This window comes from Cadophora gregata, assembly GCF_030347475.1.
Source record: "Cadophora gregata isolate MNR1 chromosome Unknown scaffold_13, whole genome shotgun sequence".
Lineage (NCBI taxonomy): Eukaryota > Fungi > Ascomycota > Leotiomycetes > Helotiales > Ploettnerulaceae > Cadophora > Cadophora gregata.
The window spans coordinates 1,853,186-1,880,266 of NW_026695936.1; the positions used below are offsets into that span (position 1 = coordinate 1,853,186).

Genomic DNA, 27,081 nt, shown 5'->3' on the forward strand with positions numbered 1-27,081 from the left:
AGAGCACTGAGAAGCTTCACTGCTCTACTTGCGTGGTAGCTAGTGTTTTGTGAGACGACTACTACTATAAATCATGCTTGCTCAGCTTCGTTTGATAGCGAGATCAAATGAAAAGTTGCTGGACTCTGGAAATCCATCGACTTGTACTCTCCTGTTCTTCATCCGATCACGAGATCTGTGGCTACAACCTTAGTGAGGATCTGCCAGTTTGGTTGATAGCCTTCCATCAAAGGGAAAGGGCGGCATTGCTGCAATAGAAATGCTACAAACACTATGTGTGTGGTCAGTAGAGGAATTGATTGATTGTCTTGTGGTCGCTGGCGTCTTGCGCTTGGAGACCTCGAGATCCAGCTCACTCCCAATACGTCGACTTTTCGCTGCGTAGCACCTGCATTCTTGAACCATTGTGAAGTTTCATGAACGAGCCTCCTAAGGAAAACCAGTATTAGCACCTCTATCGTGGGCCGTTCGTCACATGTGCGGATAGTGAGAAAGGTCGGCCTGGCTGCTCATGTTCTGCCCGACAGAACGACAACGATAGTGATAGCCTGTTCAGGCAATCCAAAGCTGCCCCTCAGGCATGAACTTCTCATCTTTTCTCTGGGTTTTGCCTCCACACAATCGCAACTAAAACCGACTATTCAATATACATCCAACTGGCAGGGGCAGTGCAAGCCACCGGTGACCGGCGAGGACTCGATGGACTGCTTACAATTACGTCTCTTCTTCAAGGAGGCTGACGCCTATCGATCATACCCAAGGGGCAGCATAAGAAGCTGCATCCTCGCACCGATTCTTCGCTTCCACATCGTTTCTTCTCTTGAACCGAGAGTGCGAACTTGTGCGGCGACGCCAACGGATTCGTTGAGATCAACGATAATAATCTTCTCGCGCCGATGAGAAGTTCACTGGTCTTGCGAGACTTGTCGGTGAGAAATCTAGGGGCGAGAAATATTTCAACAAGTAATTGCCAACGTCATCACATGAACCTTGAAATTCAATATCCCCTTCCAGTTTGCTATGGTTTCTATCAACCTCGAACTTATATGCTATCCGAAAGTCCTAACATTGTAATTTTGCATTTCTGTCTGGTGATATCGTGCTCGACACAGCAGCTACGGTTTGACTGGACTGCAGAGGTTTTGACCGTAGTTGAAGAAGTATCCAAACAAATTCTCGGCAGCAGACTCTTTTGATCTGCGATTGCAAGCGCTACATCCATGTGCTTGATGTTTGTTGTATGCTCTAAGTGCGTCGTTCTCCTCGGAAGATTTATTGCAACTGGCATAGCAGGAACTTAGGTTTTCACTGGCTAATGGGAATATTTGGTGAGCGCCTGTTCATATTTCTGGTTAGCAGTTACCTTGTTCTTCGCCTGGATTGCAAATTTAAGGACTGGATATGTTACCTGTCCTTCCAATTTTCCTCTGGAATCCTCTGGAAGGAAATCAAGGGCATATTGTTGCTATTGCTTTGCATTTTAAGAGGTTTCCGCTTAATAGCTGCTGGAACCGAAATGCAAGTCACTGCCTCCAAGGTGTGGCCTAAGCTGATGGTCTAATTTGACTGCATGTATTACCAACACAATCCATCTGAGCTCCACAGCAGAAAGTGGAAGACACTCTTATTGCCGCGGGAGACCTGCAACATGTCATCCAGCATTTTCCAGATAGGTGCTTCGGTACAAGCTCGAATGAACTATGTTCGCAGCAGTGTATGCTCGACTCCCACCTACGCTTCAGATCATTATCCAGGTATCAATGCAGTGGAATAGTAAATTGACTACATGCCTTATTTAGATCTGGTTGGTTCTTTGAATGACCAGGACGCAGCACTCGTTAAACAACCTCTTTGAGCCCGACTTGGCTTTGGCAAGATATCAAGCCTTTAGTCATCATGCTTTTGGGCCTTTGATGGAAACATGCTGTGGCCAACGTCTTTCTACCACGAGAATTTGTAGAGTTCCAGTCAGAGCAACGTTTCAGCAAATTGTCGTCTGATGGAAATGAAAATATTTTGAAGAATGGCATGTGAGCAAACGACAACAGGCCGTTCCTTCGGATTTCATCACTACATACGTCACAGAACAGAGCTGATTTGATCCCTCCAGCGATCTCAGCCCTGAGCGTCGAGCACGAGGAAACGAAAACGGACGCTCATCATTTCTAATGCCTTCGCCCGGCGTGACGACAACAGCGCCACAGGCAGTCTGTCGCCTTACTCTGCCTTCCCCCAACGGCCAGGCTCCAAATAGATGCCCGACACCCCACTCATACTACCAGGACCAGGCAGACATACCTGGGAATACCTGGGCGATTTATACTTCATCAGCTGGTGAGTCACGAAAGCCAGGTACCTAACTATTTTTGAGGCGGCAGACGATAGCATGTGACTGACTCCTCCCGGTCACCTGCGCAAAAAGCCTGAACCTGTTCATGAACATGAACAGGCACGTAACCACAGATACAAATAGTCGCGTGTATCCCAACACGCGCAAGGTGGGAGGAGGAAATCGCCTTCGAAATCCAGCCTCATCGTGCGATTTGTGCCAAGACGCTAGTCTAGGCCCCTGTCACGATCCAACCTGCGAGCCTGAGGAAGGGAGGTTTCTAGGCTTCGTAAGAGCTCGCCACAGCGGAAATCCACTATATCGTTCACAACCTGCAAACTGCGGCCTCGCATCGACAACCTAATACCAATTCCAGTGCCAGCTATTACTCCGCATCCGACGCAATGTCACTTTCATACGAAAGTCGAACGTTCCCCGATTACCCACAGTCTGCGCTAATGCATGATTCACATCAAGAGCAAGACGACCATAGTATGCAACATCATCGATATCCAAGCCCTCCTCCTCCGATGAGCGACACCACGTATATTTCCCAGGGAATAGATGCCACCGAGGGCCTTACATTGGATGAGATGCCAGAATTACCGCCAAAGGAGGATTCGGATGCGCCAAGTCCTGGAAGATCCAAACCTATACCAAAGCCAGATCGGGAAGTGACCAAAGGAGACGATGGGCGTTTTGTTTGCACTTGGGTTGGATGCACAGAGGATGTGCGCGCTTTCAATAGGAAGTGCGAGTGGTCAAAGGTATGCACTCCCGTTGTTCTCAGTCACGAGTCTTTAAATCTGTACTGACTTTCCTGAATTCTTAGCACATGGACAAGCATGATCGGCCGTATAAATGCCCCTCGGAAGGATGCGAAAAGCTGCCCGGCTTCACATACTCGGGAGGATTGTTGCGTCATCAGCGAGAAGTACATAATCTTCATGGTGGCCCTCGAAAGCAACTCAACTGTCCGCATCCAAATTGCAAGAGATTCTCAGGGAAAGGATTCTCCCGCCAGGAGAATCTGAATGAGCATCTACGCCGTGTACACACAGATGCAGCAGAAATACTGGCGGCCGCCCTGGAGAGTGATGAGGACAGCAGCGAGGTGGCGGGAATGAAGAGAAAGCGCCCCCGAGATGATGGGGTTGATCTTCGAATCGAAATGAAGAGACTCCGAAAGGAGAACGAGGAATTAAAGAGGCAGGCACAATTGCAAACCTCTCAGACAAATGAGTTGATGAGGCAGTTACAGAATCTACAGAACTTGGTCGGCACAAGAATACAGCAAGTAGCAGCGCATGCAGCGCAACAAGCACCACAAGCAACAATGATGTAAGATCACGACATTGCGATTTTTTCTTTGTTGTCATGGCTTGGAGCGTCTGCATCGACAGGCATTGGGGGCGTTTGGGAAATATGGGTGTTATGGATGTTATGGGGAAGGCCAAGCATATCCTGCGCTTCTGGTGTGTTTGATTGTCTCTTCTCTCGCTATGGATAAGCGTTTCCCTCTTCCAGCTTAATACCTGTACACATATGCACCAAACCGGCCCTAGGGACTGGATACATTATTTAGGACGTGTAAGATCGTGACATGTCATGGTTCTTGTGGCGTCTTGTGAAACCAACTGTATCATGGGCACTTCCCTAGTGAAGGCGTCATTCATGCGCGGGTTTAACGTTCCCAAAGTGATATCGTTAAAGGTATTAGTCGGCATATAATCGTGGGATCAGAGACTACTACCTTCCGGTAAAGCTACGCCTTTAGGTAGGGCGTAGCGAAAAGCAAGATTTCTTAGGGGCCTCGCTTTAGAGCACCCTAGTCCCTAAGTCGCTTACCTTTATCTGAGCTTTATATATATAAGAATATTAAAATAAGGAATACTTTCCTATTATAATATACTTTAAGAATATAAGATATATATAATTTTTTAATATAATTAAAAGAAAGTAATTTAATGAAATTTTTTCTAATAAAAATTTAAGATTTATATATTATATTATAGTTATTAGGTATTTTATAGAATATTAGTAGAAAAATCTTACTTTTCGCTACGCGTTTACTTTTTAGTACACCTTACCTAGAGACGCAGCTTTACCAGTGGGTAGAGTCTCTAGTTCTACAATTAACTGACACGAGTTACGATAAAGAAACTACGATAGATATTAATTAAAGGCGTCGTTAGAAACCTTAAAACTATATAAACGTGGAGTTGTTCGATAAGGATGATTCTAATCGCGTTTCCTTGTGATCGAGTACCTATTTACACTTACTCAATCATAAACTTGGAACTTAGATACTACTACACTAAAAGTTATAACATGTCTTTGAATCGGCATTACGAATTTCTTTTTCAATCTTACTTCTCACCTATTCATGAATCATTCGTTGTGGTTTCTCTTTCTGAACCGCCCTAACATATTGATATAGTTTGTTACTTGTCACGCTGACTTGGTTGAACAGATATATATCCATGTCGTTTCGATCGCTAGTATAACATGGTCTTACAATCTCATTTAGATCTTCTTATAACTAGCTACGTTATTAGAGGGATTTAGTTACTACATCAGCAAAAAATTCTGACGCCGGGTGCACATGCCACCCGCTATTTTCGCTATTTTCGCCGAATAGTGGCTTTTTACGCTTAAGGCGCCTTAAAATATAAGAGGCTATCATACGTTAGCCTTAAATAATAAAAGGCTACCTTATACGCTCTAGGCGCCTTTTATAAGACTTACTTCTATATATAAGCTAGATGTCGTGCACCTAGCGCACCTGAGGCACTCCCTAAGGCGCTCCAGCTAACTAGAGGCTACTTATATAACTAGAACTCCTAGAGCTTCCCCTTATAAGGGAGCTCTAGAATACCTTAATAAATTAAGACTTTTATACTATATAAAGCTCCTCCCTATAGTATACGATAGTTAAGAGCTATATTCGCTCGTTTAAGCTACTATACGAGTATACTACGTAGTATAAGTAAAGTTATAAGTAATATTAAGAGATACTTATACTACTACTTAAAGAACTCCTTTAAATACTTCTCTGAACTTCCTGAAATACTCTTAATACTATTAGTTCTATAAAAAGCCTCTTTAATATATTAATATACTTTTAAGATAAGTTAATTAAATATAAGAGTAATACTCTCAATTAAAGAAAGTAGTAGCTTTAGTAGTAGATAACCTTCTAGTATTATATTAAACTTAAAGGAATCTAGAGATTTATTAACTCTGATACTAATAATATTAGAAATATTATTAAGTAATAACTGAATCTCCTTAGTATTAATGATTTTATATAAGAGGAGATAAATAGTCGCTTTAGTAAGTAGATAGTATTATTAATATAAGCTAACTTAGATTTACTAGTGAAATAGAATACTACTACTACTAAAGAAAAAGAGAGTATAATAGAACTACTAGTATTTATAAGTAAACCCTTAGAAGCTAAGTTTAAAAATATTAAAGTACTTTAAGAAGCTCGAATAAAAGAGTACTCGAATAAGCTAGCTAAATAAATAGCGCTTAATAACTATATTTAGAACCTCTTTAACTAAGTAAATAGTACTATCAGCTAGTCTATTCTAATTAACGTAATTAATAATAATACTACTAAGGGCGCCGTAAGACTATAAGCGCTAGTCAGGTCTATTAAGCGTAATATAATACTTTCAGATATAATAGTACTAACCTCTATTATTTCAGACTATACTAATATACTTAGCTTACTAATACGTTAAGATAAGAAGTCACGAATTAAACCTTATATATAGTATAAGCTATAGTAAAAGAACTTCTATCTTATAAGAATATATAATATTCTTAATATATAAGAAGTATATAATATATAAGCTTTCCTAAATATAATATTAGTTTAATTAGAGACTTAAGCTACTTAAGTACTTACTGATATTATAAGAGATAATACTCTAAGATATTAATATAATATAACACTAAAAGAGTATAATCTAGCGTTTATAATAAATATAAAAGAGCACTACTAGAATAAAAGTAAGGGAGCTAATAGTTTCTATACCACGCTAATACTAAGTAGTTATTCTAATATAAGAGGCTTATAAGACTATTCTAAAAGCTCTTAGAATCGCTTCTATTTAAATTAAAGAAATAAGAAGATTAACTACCCCTACGGAATCAGATATTAATACCTTCTAATTAAGTACTAAAAGCTCTAGTTCACTTATAATAACTTTTAAGTTAATAATATAAGATTCCGTCTAAATAATAAGTAAATTAAGAGGATTTATAAGGCAGCTTAAACGCCTAAGTATATAGAACTATACTAAGAGATCTTAAAGGAAAGTTAAACTATTATCCTAGTTATATAAATCACTAGAAAGAAGTTTAATAAAAACTAAGACTTATTATCTTAGTATACTAAAGGGAAGTACCCCGGAAATATTAATATAGCTACTATTAATTTAAAGCTCTTAGACCTTAAAGAGACACTTGAAATCTATACTACAGACTTTATTAATATCTCTTACGTATTATTAGAGAGTACCTTAGTAGATAATTATAGCGCTTAGTACTTAATAAACTATAAGAGTAAGCTAGTTCTAAGTTCCTTTATAAGATTAACTAATAATAATTATATAAAAGCTAGAATATAATAAATTCTAGTAGTTAATAAAGGGAAGCGAGTATTTAAGAACTCCTTAACTAAGCTAAATAGTCTAAATACTTAAGACTTATTACTTAATAATATTACTATAATCTATGATTTCTATATTAATATTATCTTAGAGGCGTTATTAAAAGACGCTAAGTTATAGTACTTAGGGAAAGATACTACTTTATAATATAAGAAAGTTTAAATAAGTATAGTTATTAGATATCTAGTTCGAAAGTTCAACTTAACTTTCTTTAAATATAAGCTTTTTAGATACTCTTATCGCTTCTATAACTTAGTAACCTTAATATACACGCTTATTATAATATACTTAACTTTAAGTCGTAGCTTAAATAAGTAAGGTTTCTAACTATTAAGTTAACTATTTAAAGAGCGTTCTATAACTCTGTAACTATAGTACCTACGCACTAGCTATTTAAAAGAGAGTACTCTATAGGCGCTACTTAAAGTAAGAAGAGATATATAATTCGATAGAATATCGAGAATTAAATATAAAGATTACGCTATTATATATACTAGAAATATCACGTTAAGATAAGAGTTAGAAAATAAAGTAACTAGGCTATTCTACTAAATCCTCTAGAACTTATTTAATTTTAATATAAGTTATAATAATACTCGCTAGCTACTTATTATTAAGGATAAATATTGTAGGAAGCTCTTTAGTTATATATTACTAAATAAGTTAGCTAGCTATATTATTCTAGTCTTAAAGAACTTTAAGCGTTAGATTAAGCGTTAATATAGACTATTAATCTATATTATTCGGCATAATAATAATACCTTAGTTATAGCTATTTAAAGCATATTAAGATATAAGGAATAGATTATAAGAGAAAGGATAAAAGTAGAGAATCTCTTACTATATATTAAAGAACCTATAGGTAGTACTAAGCGCGTAAGATAAGAGATTATTAATAAATCTATTAAGATATATATTTAAGCGAACTTACTAGAGAAGCTTTACTTAAAGGTATATTATATAGTAATTTACTTTTATAATATAAGTTCTCTTATATACTAAGGAATAAGGAGTCCTAACTAAGTACTTTAGGAATAGTTTCAGAACTACTTTTAGTAATACGATCTATTAATAGTAAAGAAGCTCTCGATAGACCTAAGACTTAACTAGAGTAGAGTATATATATATAAGACGTATATATATCTAGTTATAACTAATAGAGAAGCTAGAAAGAGTTATAGAGGCTTTAAAGTTAGCTCTAAGGCGTATATTAGATACTTAGTTAGTTATATTACTTCTAACTTATATAGGATCTAGGTACCTTAGTTATACTATATAGTAATCACGTGTAATATATAATTTAATAAGATAATATTCTATTCCCCTAAGGAAGAGAGGAAAGTTAGCTAACTTACCTCTACTTTAAAGGAGCTTATTAAGAACTTAGAAGAGAATATCGTTACTCTAGATATAGAGTATAGTATTAATAATATTACTAATATAGTTATAGCGGAATATATAGCTGAACTAAACGAAGCTATAGTTAAAGCTAATATTAGTATTAAGACTATTATACTAGTTATTAAGGAGATACTAGAACTAATAGATATTACTTTAGTAGAGTTTTTATAAAGCTTAGGAGTAGTACTAGAGGTATAAGAACTGATAGAGGTTAACTCGCTAGAGCTTCCTTAGACCTCCGAATTACTCCCTTATAAGAGTTAGACCTTAGAAGTAGAGAGTAATAATATAGTCCTTTATAATAATAATATCGCTAATAGTAATAAAGATCTGACTCTTTATAAGAAGTTAAGTTAAGGCGCCTTAAGAGATACTAAAGCTATAAAAACTAATTATCTCTTACTTTAATATTAGAGAGATACTATAAGTAGTAATAATACTAGTCTAGGTATTAAGGAGATACGCTAATGAATATACCTTTAAGTTATATTACTTAGCTAATAGCTATAAGACCTTAAGTAATAAGTTATTAAGCTTCTAGAAGCTTCTCTTAAAGTAATAAGGACTAAGTTTCTATAAGTAGCTAAAAATAGCTACTAATAGCGATAAGTAATAAAATATAATTAAATCTAAGTAATATAAGAAGCTTAAAGAGAATATAAAAAGCTTATTATACGTAGCTATTACTCTATAATAGTAGCTCTAAGATAAGATAGCTACTCGTATCTCTAAGAGTTTATTATAACTTTCTATAGTAAGACTCTAATACGAGCTAATAGCTATAATACTATTATACTTCATGTAATAGTTTTAAGCGCTATATTAAATATCCGAGTAAAAGTAGAAGCTTTTAACTTATAAAACTAATATTAAAGGAAGCTCCTAAAGCTACTTAAGAACTAAAGAGAGCTAAAGAGTTACTTATATAGTAAGTAGTTTAAAGCTAATACGGAAAGGGAGATATTAAACTTAGAAGCTTAAGACTATTAAAGACTAATTCCTAAGGAAGATGTAGTTACTTTACTAATTCCCTTAAAATAGGTATTTACTTATAAAGTAGATTCTATAAGATAGCTTAAGTGTTATAAGTCTTAGATTATAATATAAGGTAATATATAAGATAACTTTATAATATTCTTAACTTATATAGTTATACTTATAGTAAGGTTATTCTAAGTTATAATAGTACTAGTAGCTTAATTCGACTTAGAAGTAAAGTAGTTTAATATAATTAACGCCTTTATTAATATAAAGAGAGATAAAAGAAGCGCTTTAGTCTTATATTTCCCTTTAGAAAGCTAGAAAAGACTAAGAATAGTAGTAGAAATTAACTAAGCGCTCTATAGCTTAAGAGACTTACTTATACTCTAGTATAATAACTTTACTAAGATACTTAGTAAGCTAGACTTATCTCTACTTACGAAAGAGCTATATATCTTTATAAACTAGTATAAGACTATCTTTATAGTGTTTTATATTAATAATATTTAAGTCTTATATTATATTAGATACGCTAAAGAGAGCTAGATAATTATAAATAGACTATATAAGGCGTATAAGCTAATAGTCCTAGGAAATATAGAATAGTTCTTAGGAGTATAAGTAATATAGAATAAGGAAAAGAAGATAATATCTCTCTTATATAATATTTATATTAAGAAGATAACTTAAAAGTTTAATATAGTAGATAAGAAGTACTTTAGTATATCTCTCTTATACTACGAGTTAATTAAGAATCTTAGTATAGTAACTTTTAAGTAAATTAAAGAATATTAAGAGAAAGTTAAGTTAATACTATATATAGCTATTATACTCTAGCTAGATATCGCTTTTATAGCCTCTTAACTATTATACTTCTTAACTAACCTAAGCGCGCTATACTTAGCGGTAGTTAATTAAGCTATATAATATTTATTTAGCTTAAGATTCTTAGCTATTATTTATAGTTAGGAAGATAGAGAGATATACCTTCTTATTACTTTAAATATATTATTTACTAATAATACTAAATCACGTTATTTCTCTTAAGGATTTCTTATTATATTATTTAAAGGAGCTATTATTTAGAAAGCCTCCTAATAAGATACTATTACTACCTTAATAACTAAGGTAGAGCTTCTTAGTATAAAATAGATAACTAAGGAGGTAATAGCGCTTTAAAGGTTCTTTAAAGAGCTAAGGCTTAATATAAGAGCTCTATAGAATATATTCTATAATAATAAATAGATAATTCAGCTAATAATTAAAGAGAACTAGTATATCTTAATAAAGCTTTAGTATATTAATATATAGTTATAATAGGAGTATAAAAAGGAGAGTTTTTAAGTGATATATCTCCTAATAAATAATATACTAGCTAATAACTTAACTAAAAACCTATTAAAGCAGAAGTTTAAAGTATTTATTACTCTTTTAAACTTTTAAGACTCTTAAGCTAATATTAAAAAGCTTACTTAAGCTATATAGTCTATATAAACACTTTCTTTTATTATATTTCCTTTACTTTATATTTATAGTTCTTAAACGCTATTAGAAAGAAAAGAAGAGGTAGAATTATAAGACCTAATCTTAAGCTATTACTTTAGGGTTATAAAGCTACGCTAAAATAATATGAAAAGTAAGGGACTTAATCCTAAGCTACGACTTCTAAGTTATAAAGCTGTATTAATACGCTAGTCTGAACTATAATAATAAAAGAGTAATATTCTTAAGCTACTACTTAAAAGTTATAAAGCTTATATTACTTACTAAGGAGGGAAAAGAAAGTTAATTAACTACTAAGTAGCGCCGGCTATAATATTAACTTCTACTAAAGTAGAAGTATATAAAGCTAAACGCGTTATAAGGGCGATAATAGTAGCTCCTATAGAGCCGGAGCTTATTCTTATAGTACTAAAAATAGGGCAGGAGAAGGGAATAGCGGTCTCTTTACGAAGAGTAGAAGTAAGAGTAAGAGTAATAGCTGATATTAATAGTTAGATAACATCTGAAATTAATAAGACTACTATTATAAGACTTATAGATAGTAGTATATATTATTTTCTTATTCTCTTCCTCCTTAGCTTCTAAGGCCTTCTTAATAATAGCCTAGCGGACTATAAGAGCTTATATATATTATAGAGTTAGCCTCGCTTAGTACTTTAATATATTAATATTTTAATACCTTATTATTCTAATATTATAATATAAGAATAAACTTACGTATAAGCTCTCTAAGAGGGCCCGGGCTACTAAGTAGCTAGCGAAGAGTTTAATAGCATAGGTAAGAGCAGGGATATAACCTGATTTATTATTTTTATAATAATAAAAATAGCGCGAAGCTATCTCTTTATTATAATAGGAGTCGCCTAGTATACCCTGTAAACTACTATAAATATAGTAGCTATAAGGTATAGCACGGATAGCTTCTACTATAGTAGGGCAGCGGGTAGGAGTTAGTAGTAGTAGAGGTAGTAGTAGTAGTAGTAGTAATAATAATAGTAGTAGTAGTAAGGTAGCGGTAGCAAGGGAGCTATAGTAGCTATAGGCCTATTTTATAAGGTATTAGCGTAGTTCTAATAATTCCTTATAACACTAACTACGTCGGAATCTTTAAATAAATAACTTATAGTCTTCTTCTTTATTATATAAGTAATAGCGAGGTTAGAGATACGCGAGGCGTAAGAGGTATAAGAGCTTTTAGCTATATTTACTAATATTATATTAAAGTTATTATTTAAGAAAAGAGTATTTAGGGGAACTTACTTACTTTATATACTTAGAGCTACTAAGCGCTTAAGACCTAACGCTATTAGTTAGTATTAACTCTTATTATAGTTTAGGTAGTATTATCTATACTATCTATATCGCTTTACTTACTATTATAAAGCTAAGCGAGAAGGTGTATTATATACTTAGCGCACCTAAAGTACTCCCTAAGGCGCTCTAGTTAACTAGAGGCTACTTATATAACTAGAACTCCTAGAGCTTCCCCTTATAGGGGAGCTCTAGAATATCTTAATAAATCAAGACTTTTACACTATATAAAGCTTCTCCCTACAGTACACGATACTAGATCTAATTAAGAAAGATATAATATTTTTAATTAGAATTAAAAATTAAAAGTTAAGTTTATTTTTAGATTTTAAATTAACTAAAAACAGTTAGACTAATATAGATTTTAACTAAGAATTTAAAAAGACCTGCACTTTCTATATATATCCTTAAAACTAGTCTCGCTAAGCCTTTAACACTATAAATATCTACGCTAAAAAATCACTAATAAGCTTATAATTTAATTCAGGTAAATTCTATATAGGAGTAAGCTGCTATCTTACCTAATCAGGCGATATAAGCCTAATAATACCCCTTATAAGGTATACCCTTATTAGTATCCTTAGTATCCTTAGTATCCTTAGTATTCTTAGTATTATTAAAGCTTTTAGTAAGCTTACTAATATACCTTATATAATATAAAAAAATCGGACTTACTTTTATTTTATACACTAGTCCTAATTAAGCTTATAAGCACCTATAGCGCCTTAGTCGCCTTAGGCGCCTATATTATTAATTTAAATTAGTATATATCGCTTTAAGGGTCGCTAGCTGTTAAATTAATTAATATATAACTTAAGCTAAAAATCGCGAAAATAGCGCCTACGGTAGCTAGCCGGCGGCTGCCTAGAGCCAGATCTTTTTACTAATATAAGAACTTATTAATTACTATTATATTTATTAAACGTATTATTCTATTTAGTATTAAGTAATTACTTAGAGTAATTAGTATCTTGTAAACTATTAAGTCGAATTAAAGGTATAAGTAAGCGAAATTCCTAATTAGGTATATATTCTTAATTTTAATTATTCTTCTATTAGTTCGGATTTCTTTTTTATTATTATAAAAAGTTCTACTTTTAGTTTCTTTAGAATAGCTAATTATTATAAGGCTAGTTTTAGTTTCTTTAAAATAGCTAATTATTATAGAGCTAGTTTTAATTTTCTTAAAATAATTAATTATTATAAAGCTAGTCTTAGTTTCCTTAGAATAACTAATTATTATAAGGCTAGTTTAAGTTTCCTTAAGATTAATTTAAGTATCCTTAGAATAGCTAATTATTATAAGGTTAGTTTAGGTTTTTTTAATATTAACTTAGATTTCTTTAATTTTTAAGTTAAGTTATAATATAAGTAAAGGAGTTAATAATAATAAGTAAGAAGAAAGTAAAAGAGTAAAGTAAAATATATAATATTAATATAAAAGAAGTTAAAAAGTAAAATAAAGTAAGAAGTATTAAAAATAAAGAAGAAAAACTAAAGAAGAAGATAAAGTAAAAGTAAACTTTTATAAAAAAAAGTTAAAAGATAATAAATTATTAAAAATTATAACCTTAAGACTAAAGAGAACTATAAATTATCTTATTATAAGCTAAATAATAATAAATTACTATAAATTATAACCTTAAGGAGAAAGCTATAAACTATTTTATTATAAACTAAAAGATAATAGATTATTAAGTATTATAAATCACGACCTTATAATTAAAAAAAGCTATAAATTATCTTATTATAAGTTAAAAAATTATAATCTTATATTAATAAGTATGAAGATATATTATATATCTTTAAATCTTTCTTCTTTTTTATTCTTTAACTTATATAACTTTTAATTTCTCTTTATCTTTTTATACTATATACTTTTTATTTTTAATTAAACCTCTTAAATCTATTAAAACTAACTCTTTTCTTTACTTTTACTTAAGTTATATCTCTTTAACTTTTACTTTAAGATATATCTAAATAAGGCGGAAATATTAAAAGTAATAATTAAAGAGAGTAAAACGTAAGAGAAAGTAATTAAAAAGGAAACTTAAATTAAAATTAAGAAGGTAATTAAGAAGGAAACTAAGGTTAAAATTAAGAAGGGAATTAAAATTAATAATTTATAAGCTAATATGATCTATCTTAAAACCGATATAATAAGCTTATATATTAAACTCCTCGTAGAAAAATATAGTTTTAGAGAAGAAGATAAATATTTATAGATAAAAAGTATAAGACTTATTGAAGAGAGAATGTAGTAAGAATATAAGGAGTCTTAAACTTTAGAGTAATAAATAACTAATAAAAATAAGATAAAACGCTTTAAGTTTAATATTTACTAGATTTATTATTAAAACTTTAAGTAGAAGTAATATTAATTTTAAAGAGAGAAACTTAAACTTATAATAATATTAAAGAAGGTCTTATAGAAGAACTAAAAGATCTATATATATAGCTAAATAATAAATAGACTTATAATATTATTTAAGAGCTTAAGTATAATTAATATTAATATAAACTATAAGAAGGGACTTTACTTTAAATATAATATCAGTAAAAAAATCTAGCTCTAGGCAGCCGCCGGCTAGCCGCTAAAGGCGCTATTTTCGCTATTCTAACCTAAGTTATATGTCGATTAATTTAATAGCTAGCGACCCCTAAAGCGGTATATAGTAATTTTAGCCGGCGCCCTAAGCGCCTTAGGCGCCTTCGACGCTATAGGTGCTTATAAGCCTAATTAGGACTAGCGTATAAAATAAAAGTGGGCCTGATTTTTTATATTATATAAGATATATTAGTAAGCTTACTAAAAGCTTTAATAATACTAAGAATACTAAGGATACTAAGGATACTAAGGATACTAATAAGAGTATACCTTATAAGGGGTATTATTAGGCTTATATCGCCCGATTAGGCAAGGCGGCGACTTACTCCTATATAGAATTTACCCGAATCGAATTATAAGCTTATTAATGATTTTTTAGCGTAGATATTTATAGTATTAAAGGCTTAGCGAGACTAGTTTTAAAGATATATATAGAAAGTACAGGTCTTTTTAAATTCTTAGTTAAAATCTACACTAGTCTAATTATTTTTAGTTAGTTTAAAATCTAAAAATAAACTTAACTTTTAATTTTTAATTCTAATTAAAAATATTATATCTTTCTTAATTAGGTCTAGCTTATATATAAAAGTAGATCTTATAAAGGGCGCCTAAAGCGTATAAGGCAGCTTTTTATTATTTAAGGCTAACGTATAATAGCCTCTTATATTTTAAGGCGCCTTAAGCGTAAAAAGCGACTATTCGGCGAAAACAGCGAAAATAGCAGGTAGCACGTGTACCTGGCGTCAGAATTTTTTACTAATAAAAATAAAGAATATAAAGTAAACTAAATAATATAATTTAATAATAAGGATAGTAATAATTAGAGCGTAAAATATAAGTAACTTATTAACTTACTAAAGGCGAATTAGGTTTTTTATATTATAAATAGAGAAAATCCTCTAAGAGAGAAGAAAGAGAATACTTAATATAAGTAGTATAATAAATATAATCTCTTAAGAAGAGAATTTATTAAATATACTTATAAGATTAAGTTTATTAATTAAAAAGATAATTAAAAGACATATATAAATATAAGATTTTTATACTAATAAAACATAGCTTTAAAAATATCTATTTATCTATAGAATAAAAAGATATAAAAGTTCGATTTAAGAATATAAGGAAGTTAAAGTCTTTTAAGTTAATCTTAAAATATAATAATATTCCTTAATTATTAGTTTTAATTTTATACTATAACTTAAACGCTACTATTATATTATATCGGATTTTATAAGCTAATTATATTTTCTAAATTACTTTAATAATTAATTAAAAGATTACGATAATATTTATTAATATTCTTCCTTTAAGAGTTATTCTTTTAAATTAGAGTTTTAATCTATAATACCTCTTTTCTTCTTTAATAGAATAATAAGTAATTCTGCTTTTATTAGTAAAAAATTCTAACGCTAAGTATATAGACTACCTACTATTTTCACTATTTCCGCTAAATAGTCGCTTTTTCCGCCTAAGGCGGCCTTAAAATATAAGGGGCCGCTATATAGCGGCCTTAAATATTAAGAGGCTACCTTAGGATCCCTAGGAGCTATTACTTATTATATAAGCCGGGCCTAATTAGAAAAGATATAATATTATTAATTAGAAATAAAAATAAAATTTTTATTTTATTTTTAGATTTTATACTAACTAAAAATAGTTAGACTAGCGTGGATTTTGATTAAAAATCTAAAAAGATATATACTTTTCGCGTACGTCCTTAAAACTAGTCTCACTAAGTCTCTAACGCTATAAATATCTATACTAAAAATTTACTAGCGTATTTATAATTCGATTCAGGTAAATTCTATGTAGGAGTGAGCCGCCGCCTTACCTAATCGGGTGATATAAGCCTAATAATACCTCTTTATAAAGTATACCCTTACTAATATTATTAGTATTCTTAATATCTTTAGTATTACTAAGTCTTTTAAGCTTACTAATATACCTTATATAATATAAAAAATCAGACCTACTTTTATTTTATACGCTAGTCCTAATTAGGCTTATAAGCACTTATAATATCTTAGTCGCTCTAGGCGCCTACGTTATTAATTTAAATTAGTATATACCGCTTTAGACTCTTATTTTTTAAATATATAACTTAGACTAAAAAACGCGAAAATAGCGCTTATAGCGGTTAGCCGGCGGCTACCTAGAGCTAGGTCTTTTAACTAATATAATAAGAGTATTAGATCTAAAAGATATAAACTTAATATTTAAAAGTAATTAATAAAATACTTTATTTACTAAGCTTTAGTTCTTTTATCTTATAGGTTTTACTTTTTTTATTAAGTTCTTTTATTTAATTATCATATATTTATATTACTTATAACGTAAAACAGCTAATATTAGTAATATTTAAAAAAGTTAAAGATATATTAATATTATTAGTTAAAGATTACTTAGTATTTCTAAAAGTTATAAGTATTATTTTCTTTATAAAGAATAAACTAAAAAAAGAGTTATAAGTTAATTAAGTTATTATAATAAAAAAGAAAGAAAAAGTAATTACTACTCTTTTTTTTAAGTTATTAGTTTCAAAAAGTACTATTTATTAATAAAAGTTAATATAAGACTTTTTATATAAATCTCTCTTTATAATAAGAGATCTTAAAAGAGTTTAAAAGGTTTAAATAGTTACTATCTTCTTAAATAATATATAAAAAGTTATAAATAATATAATACTTATCTTATAAAAAGCTAATATTACATAATAATATTAGTCTTTTATATTAATAATATTAAGTAAAAGTAATTAAGATTCTCTTAAAATCTATAACTAAGGAAAAAAGAAAGTAAAAGAGATAAAAAAAGTAATATATAAAAAGTTAAAAAAATCTTATTTAGCTTAAGTTATACTATCTTAATTAGGAATAATAAACTGAGCTATTTAAACTGTAGAGATACCTTTAAATCGTTAAGAAAGAAGTAATAAGATATAAATAAGTTATATTAAAGAGTTAACTAGAAAGTAAGTAATTTATTTAAGTTATTATAAGAAATTAAAAGATATATTATTTAAAAAAGAAGTTAAATATTTAATAAATAAGCTTATTTAAAGTCCTTAAAAAGAAAAGCTATTTATTTTACTTAGGACTCCTTACTTTTATAGAAGTCTACTTTATCTTTTTAATAATAAGCTCTAATAATATAATTATAATCTACTTTTTAAATAAGTATTATAAGAATAAGAACTTATTTATATAAATATAAAATAAAAGTAAAAAGTTTAAAATATCTTAAGTATATATCTCAAACAAAATAAAATATTAAAATATTAAGTTAATTAAAAAGGATTCAACTTTAACTTAAAGTTCTATTTTATTAAAAAATTTATAGCTTACTTATATAAGCTTTAAGACCTTTATTAAACTTACTTTAAAAAACTAAAACTACTTCAGTTATCTTTTTAATAATTAACTATATAAGAAGTAAATAATAATAATATATTTAATAAACTATATAGATTTTTTTTATAATATAACTCTTATTGACCTGGTAAATCCATTGCATGAATAAAATAACTACTGAACTCATTAGGAAACCTCCAAGATCTATTCTCTCGTTGTTTTGCCCCAAACTTCTCTTTCATTACTGTCCTTACAGAAATATCAACATTCTATAATACTAGTTAGCACGCGTAGCGCAATTCAATGAAAGACTGGCTCACGGTAAAAATACCTGGCTCACGGTTGTGTTTCTCAGCTGCTGCATCAGTGTCTGAGTCTCGTTGAAGTCCTATTTTTGTCGTGAGTAATGCTCGGGATACCGACAAAAGCTAATTACCAATACTCCTATCGAAATGAAATAATGGAGGTGTCAAACTCAAGCAGTTCATATAAAGCCAGCAGTTATTTGCAAGGTCTGAGTCGAAATTCGCCACGACTTTGCCTAGACTCGCATGGTACCTTGGCACAGTGTGAGCATTTTACAACAACAGAGCAAAGCAAAGTTTACGTACAGAATTTTCTGCGCGCCTGCATAACTCACAGCATATGCGTACGTACAAGCTGGAAAGTCAGTCGGATGCAAGAAGCGAGAACGCTCTGGAAGCTCTTTAACGGCATCAAAGCCTGGGCTGAGATCTGCGCGTGGGGGTACTGTTGGGTCGTTGATCTGGATCTTTCGGTTATCGTCTGCTGGGAATCTTTCTCCAATGTTTCCTAGCCATAATAAGCTTTATTATATCAGTATTCATGCAAGATATTACATAATCTTGGATTGCTTGACTTACTCCCAGTCTGGAGGAAGTGTTGAGGACCCTGACTTTTGGTCCTTTAAGTACGCTTCAAGGACCCGTTGCATCTGCTCGCGCACTCTAATGTCCCAGTCCACATCATCCTCAATGATGAGAGCGGTAGATATACCTTCATCTACGACTCTGGCATAATTGTCAGCAAGAGTCAGTCAGAACAAGCGGAATAAAAGACTCGTGTTGAACTTAACTAGCTACCTTTTGATGGTATTCAAATGAGCTCGCCAGCTTCCAGCGAATCCGGGTTTCATAACTGATTTAGGATCCTTAAAATTACAAATGTCAGCTATGAGAACTGTCATTGGAAGACACCTTCGAATCTCACTTTTGGGATCGTTTTCTCTCGTACATCTTCCCCTCGGATTCCAGGCACCACTTCAATGTTGATTCCTGATAGCGCAGACATTAAAGTCAAAGCATCTTGCCGATCCGTTCTTGACGGTAGACTGATCGCGAATATCTTCTGGAAATTAAGTGTTGAGTTTGTCGGTTCTACATAACCTGGATGGGGTTTTGGAGCTATAAAGATCTTTCTGGGATTTGATGTACTGTAAACATAGAGAACGACGATGCAAATAATAGCGGCATAGCCGATAGAAAACTGTGATCTTCGGGCGATGCCGCCGCCAATCTGAAAGATTTGTTTGCTCATGATAGTCAGATGAGTGGGCGCTTTTGAGATATTGCTAGATTCGGGAGAGTGAATGCTTGTAGTTGGTTTCTTTTGACTTGATATTAAATGTTCCCTCAGAATCATTTGCTGAAGCCGTCTCCTGCTGATAGAGAGAACTCATAAAGCCGGTAGAGCAAAGTCTGTCAGCACGTTCGAGACTAAAATCACTTAAACGCCTTCAAACGAGGGGTACGAGTAATGAAATAAACAGGAGTATCCCGGAACCTTCTTGTGTTTCGTTGCGATCTTCTGAACGACAAGGGTGACTTTCAATATCGCTCTCGCAGCTAAAAGATGAGCAGAAGATGAAACAATATCCACAGCATATTTGCAACCAGTAGACCTTTACAGTCAAGGCGATCATATCTTTGATTTTGGCCGTAAGGTAAAAAAAAAGTACGACATCCCGCCTACGCAGACCATGGGATTTAGTTGCACTGAACCAAAGCGGTGAGCCATCAGGTAACCCCCGTAAACAAGGTCCTGTAGTTTCAGCGAATGCGATGATGAATACCTAGCTGGGTATGTTTCAGACTTCGGAATGTGAAACTACCTGGTAGATTTCTTACATTGAAAAAAGCAGATTTCCCATGTCAAAAGTCAAAAGATAGTGCACTTACTCACCTCAAAGGTCAGGCTTTGCGTCTGAGCAACGCGATTGATAAGGCTGCATGGCCACAAAGCAGCGTAGTAGTTGAGCTAAGACCTCTGATAGAGCCCTTCCGGAGAACTTCCCTCTTTCAAACTTTTTTTTACCTCATCATGCTATCCAGCCTTGCAACTGGAGCCTTTTTTGTTGAAGAGGAAACTGAACATGGCTCTCGGACCTCGAGCCATAAAGCCAAGCTACAGAGTATATCTCGAGGAACCGAAGATTTCCATCTAGTCAAGAATACTGTCGTCTCAAAGCAGTTCGTTCTGATACAAAACATAGTTGAGATGAACCTTAAACTTAAAACATCGTCCTCGGAGACTTCTAGTCAAGAATACTGTCGTCTCAAAGCAGTTCGTTCTGATACAAAACATAGTTGAGATGAACCTTAAACTTAAAACATAGTCCTCGGAGACTGATTGATGGTCATTTGTCACCCTGATTGGTTCTTTGATGCCTTTTCCTCGTCCGACCAAGTCCCTTCTCTTCCGGCGAATCATTCATCTTGATTCTAAACCGTAGCCTCCTCTAGAACAGATTGCCAAATTCGTCAACGATTCCGGAATCCCGGAATCTGCAAAATAAGGCTTCGGATTCGGCAATCAGCTGTAGTTCCGTACAGTTTTGGTCCAATATTTCCTTTGAGAAATTGGATATAAATAGCACTCTGTTGGTTCAGCGGGTAGACTATACCCTAGAGTAACAAGGTTATCGTCGTCATCATTTGCCCCTCCTCCCTTCCTGTCCCCCTACTTAAGCATTAATTTCCTCGTCTCAAGATAGTACTTATAGCTCATCCGCCGCTAGTTCCTCTTTACACCCTTTTCTTTGTGCTGTGCTTTAATACAACGGCTCTTTCCACAAAGAAGCTCTGGAAGCTCTGAATCTTCTTCTTTTCGCGATCACAGGATCAGCAAAATAATCTACTGCCAAATATTTCTTTATAACTCCCTAGCAGGCTCTATATTCTAATTACAACCCATCACCATGTCAGTTATGAAAGAGAAAACCGACTATGGAACTCCACTCCAAACTCGAAATCGTGTTCGCGGACCAGCAGGCGAAATATACCAATTCGTTGAAGTGATGGAAAACACTGAGGACGAGATGTACGCGACGGATCGAGCAAGAAACATCATGAAACTGCTTCCAATTACAGCTTCTGCAGCTATCGTATCCTCGTTCGCCTATTGGAAACTCTACGTGGGGCAACTGTTGATATTTAGATCGCGGGGACAGAACATGAATGCCCGTCTCTTCTTTGCTATGATAGACCTCCTAGTTGCTTGTGAGAAGTCTTCAAAGTTGTACTTCGATAGGCATTGTTGCTTACTTTTTACTAGTATCGGTTGCGGTTAAGGCACTTCTTGACTCTATCGCCATCCTCACTCCCAACAGAAAAAGACCATATCTACGCTTGACCGGATCGGTGGCTCCCATGGTGGACATCATTATCACGACTTGTAATGAGGACGTGGACACCTGTCTCGACACTATTCGGGCGGCCATGAATATCGATTATCCATCATCGAAATTCAGAGTCCTTGTTGCCGACGATGGGGCCTGCTCCGAACTCAAGCAGGCGGTTGAGGACATTTCGGAGAAGACCTCTCCGCAAAAATTGTTCTACACTTCTCGTGTAAAAGGAAAGGATGACCGTCACAAGGCCGCTAATCTCAATCATGCCCTGAGAGTTCTCTCTAAACTTTCCGGGGGATCTTCTCCCTACGTAGCAGGCTTTGATGCCGACATGATCGCCGAGAGACAATTCCTGCGCGCATCGATGCCACACCTTCTTGAGGATCCTAATCTGGGATTTACATGTCCTGCTGCTGTCAGTGCTCCTCTCTTCACGGTTGTGTTGAGATACATATGCTTACTCCTCGAAAGACTTACTACAATAATGCAACTAATGACCCTCTGTTACAATCGCAAACAGTTGTGAACAAGTTCGAAGAGTGCTTCAGAGATCGAGTCAATAACGCCTGGTATGATTTCAAACGAGCTAGATTCTTTAGTTCAGAATGACTGATTTGTTGTACAGGAACACAGGCTCAGGTTGGGTCTGCAGACGGGATGCTTTAGACAACTTGGGCGGCTTTCCGATGAAGGACATCGCCGAGGACGTTCATTGCTCTAGTGGTATTCTGAATCTTGGATATAAGGCTGCTTTTCTCTCAGAGTCGTTGCAGTTTGGACTTGTCCCTGATGGATACAAGGGTCATTTGAAGCAACATCGACAATGGGTAAGCTCTCAAGAACCTTTATCATTTGAGGAACTCAATACTCATGCGCAGCGCAGAAACTTGGCGGGCTGCAGATCGGACTCGCGATGAAGTTTGGACTATTCGGCAAACAGGTAAAGGGAATGACTTGGAACCAACGGCTCTATTGGTTTTTCTATCCATTCAAGGCTCTCACAAGCCCCTTGGTCACGCTTGGTCTCTTCACCTCTCCTCTGTTCATGTTAGCCGACATTCCTTTGATTATCTATGATACTCCAGCAGACTTGAAGCATCTGACCCAGACCTCCGCTCTAGCATTTCTTTGCGCATTTTTCTTCAAATGCCATATCGCAGCTTTGACGGGGTTTAAGGCTTCTCTAATGGAGAACTGTAATGACATCTGGATGGCACCATGTAAATTTGCTCAGCACGCCATGTATGGATTTTGCTGACAGCTGGTAGATCACACCGTGACGCAAATGCGGACCTATATCCTGCCAAACTGGCTTGGAGGCAAACTTTTTACGTTCATTCCAACGGGGACCATTCCAAACGAACTGAACGAGAGGAGCAAAGCTAGGAGGTCTCCTCTGTACCACCGTCTTAGATTAATCCTATTAACCCATGGGGCTATCTTCCACTGCCTCTACAGCCTCTTTTGCTTGGTTGCTGTTGGGTTCATCGTCTCGAGGGCTGTTACCAATTACCGCGAGGACCCCGTCGGACGGAATGTCTATCTGCTGACACATTTGGGCTGGATACCTCTCCCGTGGTTCTTTTCGGCTTTTGCTTGTCTCACTCCTCTCAGATACGCGATTTTTCCACCGACGGTCCCTGAGCGAGAGGATCTCTTGGAGAGAGATCCACAGACAAACGTGGCGTATCCCATCAAAGAGGCACGCCGTGTACGATGGGAGTTTGAGATCATCGGATTTCAGAACCTCTACATTGTTGCAGCAATCTACTGTGCTGGTCTCCTGTATGGCACATCAATGTGGTGAAGCTGCCCAAAGGAGTGTTTCTGTTTTAGCTTAAGCACATCTGCATTACATATTTGTTTGGCTCTTCTTCGAGAGATATTCAGATACGGCGCTTGAAAGTCGAAAATGTTCAAAAGTATAATATTTTTCACTGTACAATTGCCTTGAAAAAGCTGCTATTCTCATTGCTCATACAAGTACCAAAGCCCGTCTCCACCAGACGTGAACAATTTGGGACTCGGATATAATATTTACTTATCATAATTATGAGACCAAGGTAGATTTTGAGGCCATGAATTCGAGGCATGCGTCCTGAACGCAGTTATTTTCTATACCTTGATGGTTGTGCGTAGTAGCAGAAATGCTTCCTAGTATTGTACAAATGCTATACAAAGGGCACGCCGAAGGAATCATCAATAAGACAAATACGTATGTTTGTCTCTTTTAGAATTTACACGAAAGGAAATAAGCGCAGAATCGGTAATACAACTACACATCCCGAAAGCTTTTATGAAATCGGTAATGCTCGGCATCTGCGGAAGTGGTGCACACAGACCTCCAGGTGATCATTATTCTCTGTGTTCGAAGTGTCGATCGTAAATGTAGAATCTGGGTGGGAATCGTTAGGACTCAAGTCTTGGGAGACAAGACTCGTCTCATATACCGCATCCACAACCGTGCCCCCCCAAAGTCACTGTGAAACACAAACCTTAAATTTCTCGACTCAAAACTTACTCGTACTACAGTATCAAAGTTACATCCTCCTCCCCCTTGTCCAAATGTCATTTGTGGGTATGCATACAAGTAGATAGTAAACTGAGTGGTTTTAGCCGCTAAATATTGTCCTTTCAAGCCTCGAAACCTTCTGTATAGACTTGAGTCCTTTCTACACTTACTCCCGCCTCTACCATATAAGATATCAAATACTAGATATTGCAATGAGGTTGTCAGGGCACTTTAGCCACTCACAAGACGAATCCAAGGTGTTGACCTATAAATGACATTTGGACAAGGGGAGGGATAGTAGTACTAGCAGTGAAGTGCAAACTTGACAGCGGCTAGAGCGGCACCTAAGAGGAAGATCCGTGCAGCGATAGAGTTGAACTAGGGAAACAAGCAGAAGTCAAATCCTTACTTCGGTGCAAGGGACACCGCAAGTAACCAGTTTTGAAAAAAAGCTAAATTTATCAATGCAGCAACTCTGTCCTACAGGGATTTTAACCACTACGAAGTTACGATAGCCGAAACTACGACTACTGCCTCATATTTTGTGGGCCATGCAGGTACGAGTGAGAGTACGATCCATGTAATCATAAAGTTGAATTAGAAACAAGTAGGAGTTGACTCCTTACCTTGATGCAAGGGGCTCCGCGAGAAATCAGTTGCGAACAAAAGCTAATTCTCCAATTTGAATCTGTACGGTACTGTACCCCTATAGCACAAGGATCTTTGACCCTTACGAACTTTCGATAGCCCATAGCAAGAATTTTGCCTCGGCAATCTGTGGATCATGCATGTAGGAGGTGTATGAGCTCTCACACAGACCTTGAACTGATGACCTATATCTTATTCGGGAAGAGAACGCTACATTTGACAGCGGAACTCTTTTCAACACCAAAATATGCCCGAACATTTAATTACTCAGGAAATCCTTTCTTGTTTTTCGCTCTTCAAAAATACATTTCAAAGAGATTCAAAGGCATGCCAGAGGTTCGTCACACGTCCCACCCTAAATTCATATTCGTCGCTTACTTCGTCAGAAATGTCTATAACCACAAAGCACAGATTCAACCTTCGCATCTTATGGCTATTTATTGCAGTTTTCATTTGGATATCCATATGGCGGGGTTTATCACTTCCCCTCCCACTTGGAGGTAGGATTTCAGCCGCCGACACCATAAGCCCCGACGATTGGCTGGTACGGCTAGCCAGTTCCATGGAAAGTTCGGAGACCGCAATACCAAATATCGTTCACTATGTTTGGATACTTAAACCCGACAGTAATCTCAGTTTTCAATTCAAACACTTCGTCAGCGTCTACTCAGCTGGCCTATATCTGAAAGCAGACACGGTCTTTATTCACACGAACGCAGATCCTGGCGTCGTATCACGAGCAAAAGATAGTGGAAGTTACTGGACGAAGAAGATGCTTCAGCTACCGTTTTTGACAGTACGACAGATGGAGTTCCCGACTCATACCAACAGAGGTGTAAAGTTAGATGCACTAGAGCATATCTCCGACTTCGCCCGTCCCAGTATTCTAAAAGAGTACGGAGGTGTCTATCTTGACTTTGATGCGATACCAATCCGAGATTTCAAGGCCCTGAGAGAGAGTGGCTTCAACAACGTCTTCGGACACGAACTCAACGAGAAAGTGAATAACGGAGTCATGCTGTCCAAGAAAGGAAGCCAGTTGATGGATATATTCGACCAAGAGCAGCATGCCGTTTTTGACGGCGATTGGATCACGCACAGTGTAAATCTGCTCACTTCCTTAGCGCAGGCGCTAGCCCGGGTAGAAGGAGAGGTTCTGATCCTGGAGCGTAAGGCTTTCAATCCAGATGGGGTAAATTATGTCCGAGCATTTTTATGCTTCTGAAGTCCAGATTGCATATACTAAGATCTCCCAGTGGCACCCCGATTACCACTCAGCGCTCTTCCGTAACCATTTCAGAGCTTCTCAGGAGGTTTTAAATCATGGGATCCAGACACAAGCACCCATTGGTCAGACAGATGATAAGTTGTCTGCTATAGAGGCTTGGAATCAGACACAGCATCAAGCACGGGAGGACTGGGAGATAGATTACTCCATGGCATATCTCATCCATGCCTCGAGTCCTCATATTGAACCACCAACACCTGACTGTGAAGATATAAAGTGGAGGTATGTGATGGACAGGAGAAGCAACTATGCTAAGCAAGTGTATCCAGCAATGTTGCATGCAGTCGAAGCGGGTATAGTTTCGGCTGATGTGAGAGATCATGTTACTTGAGGATTTCGAGCTTAGAAATCTAATGCTATTCCATTAAATGGTTCATAGTTCGGTTTGCTCTCTTATTATTGAAGGTTTAGTGATAGGTCTAAAATTAATCTAATTTAAAGCAAAGCTAAACCTGTTAAAATTGCAGTTATATAAGGAGCTATTATAGAGAGAGAGAATCTTTTATATAAAGAGGTAGCGTACTTAGTAGTACGGCCTATAGTACTAAGTCTACGCTTATAATCCCTATATTTCTAATAGCTCTCTTATTCTTTATATCTATAGTAAATAAAGCTTTCCTAAGTAGTATAGTACTAAATATTCCTAAAGTAATACTAAAGTAAAGCTGAAGTATTATTAATAACTTATAGTATATCAGAAGCTTTAATTATACCTTATTAACTCTTATAATATACTAGCGTATATATAGTACTTATATTTCTTATTTTCCTAAGAGTTTAGTAACTTTATAGTATTAAGGTATATAAAATAATATA

General features: G+C 34.6%; 4 protein-coding genes across 4 annotated transcripts; 3 read left to right on the top strand and 1 right to left on the bottom strand.

The window, feature by feature from the left end:
- Nucleotides 1-2,733: 2,733 nt before the first annotated feature.
- ONS95_004080 (uncharacterized protein) lies at nt 2,734-3,674 on the top strand (the record flags this gene model as incomplete). Its single annotated transcript, XM_058497424.1, has 2 exons — nt 2,734-3,096; nt 3,162-3,674. 2 exons carry the CDS (start codon nt 2,734-2,736, stop codon nt 3,672-3,674), a joined length of 876 nt encoding a protein of 291 aa, XP_058353367.1.
- A 14,631-nt stretch (nt 3,675-18,305) lies between these two features.
- ONS95_004081 (uncharacterized protein) lies at nt 18,306-19,725 on the bottom strand (the record flags this gene model as incomplete). The annotated part of the gene is made up of 7 exons (XM_058497425.1): nt 18,306-18,437; nt 18,489-18,556; nt 18,605-18,726; nt 18,780-18,995; nt 19,053-19,199; nt 19,272-19,339; nt 19,399-19,725. The coding sequence occupies 7 exons, from the start codon at nt 19,723-19,725 to the stop codon at nt 18,306-18,308; spliced, it is 1,080 nt and encodes a 359-aa protein (XP_058353368.1).
- A 1,609-nt stretch (nt 19,726-21,334) lies between these two features.
- ONS95_004082 (uncharacterized protein) lies at nt 21,335-23,726 on the top strand. The gene is made up of 6 exons (XM_058497426.1): nt 21,335-21,686; nt 21,742-22,232; nt 22,289-22,386; nt 22,443-22,644; nt 22,701-23,037; nt 23,086-23,726. Exons 1-6 carry the CDS (start codon nt 21,386-21,388, stop codon nt 23,622-23,624), a joined length of 1,968 nt encoding a protein of 655 aa, XP_058353369.1. The 5' UTR covers nt 21,335-21,385; the 3' UTR covers nt 23,625-23,726.
- A 1,429-nt stretch (nt 23,727-25,155) lies between these two features.
- Nucleotides 25,156-26,707, top strand: ONS95_004084 (uncharacterized protein). Its single transcript, XM_058497427.1, has 3 exons — nt 25,156-25,313; nt 25,364-26,169; nt 26,234-26,707. The coding sequence occupies exons 2-3, from the start codon at nt 25,366-25,368 to the stop codon at nt 26,594-26,596; spliced, it is 1,167 nt and encodes a 388-aa protein (XP_058353370.1). The 5' UTR covers nt 25,156-25,313; nt 25,364-25,365; the 3' UTR covers nt 26,597-26,707.
- The last annotated feature ends 374 nt before the right edge of the window (nt 26,708-27,081 follow it).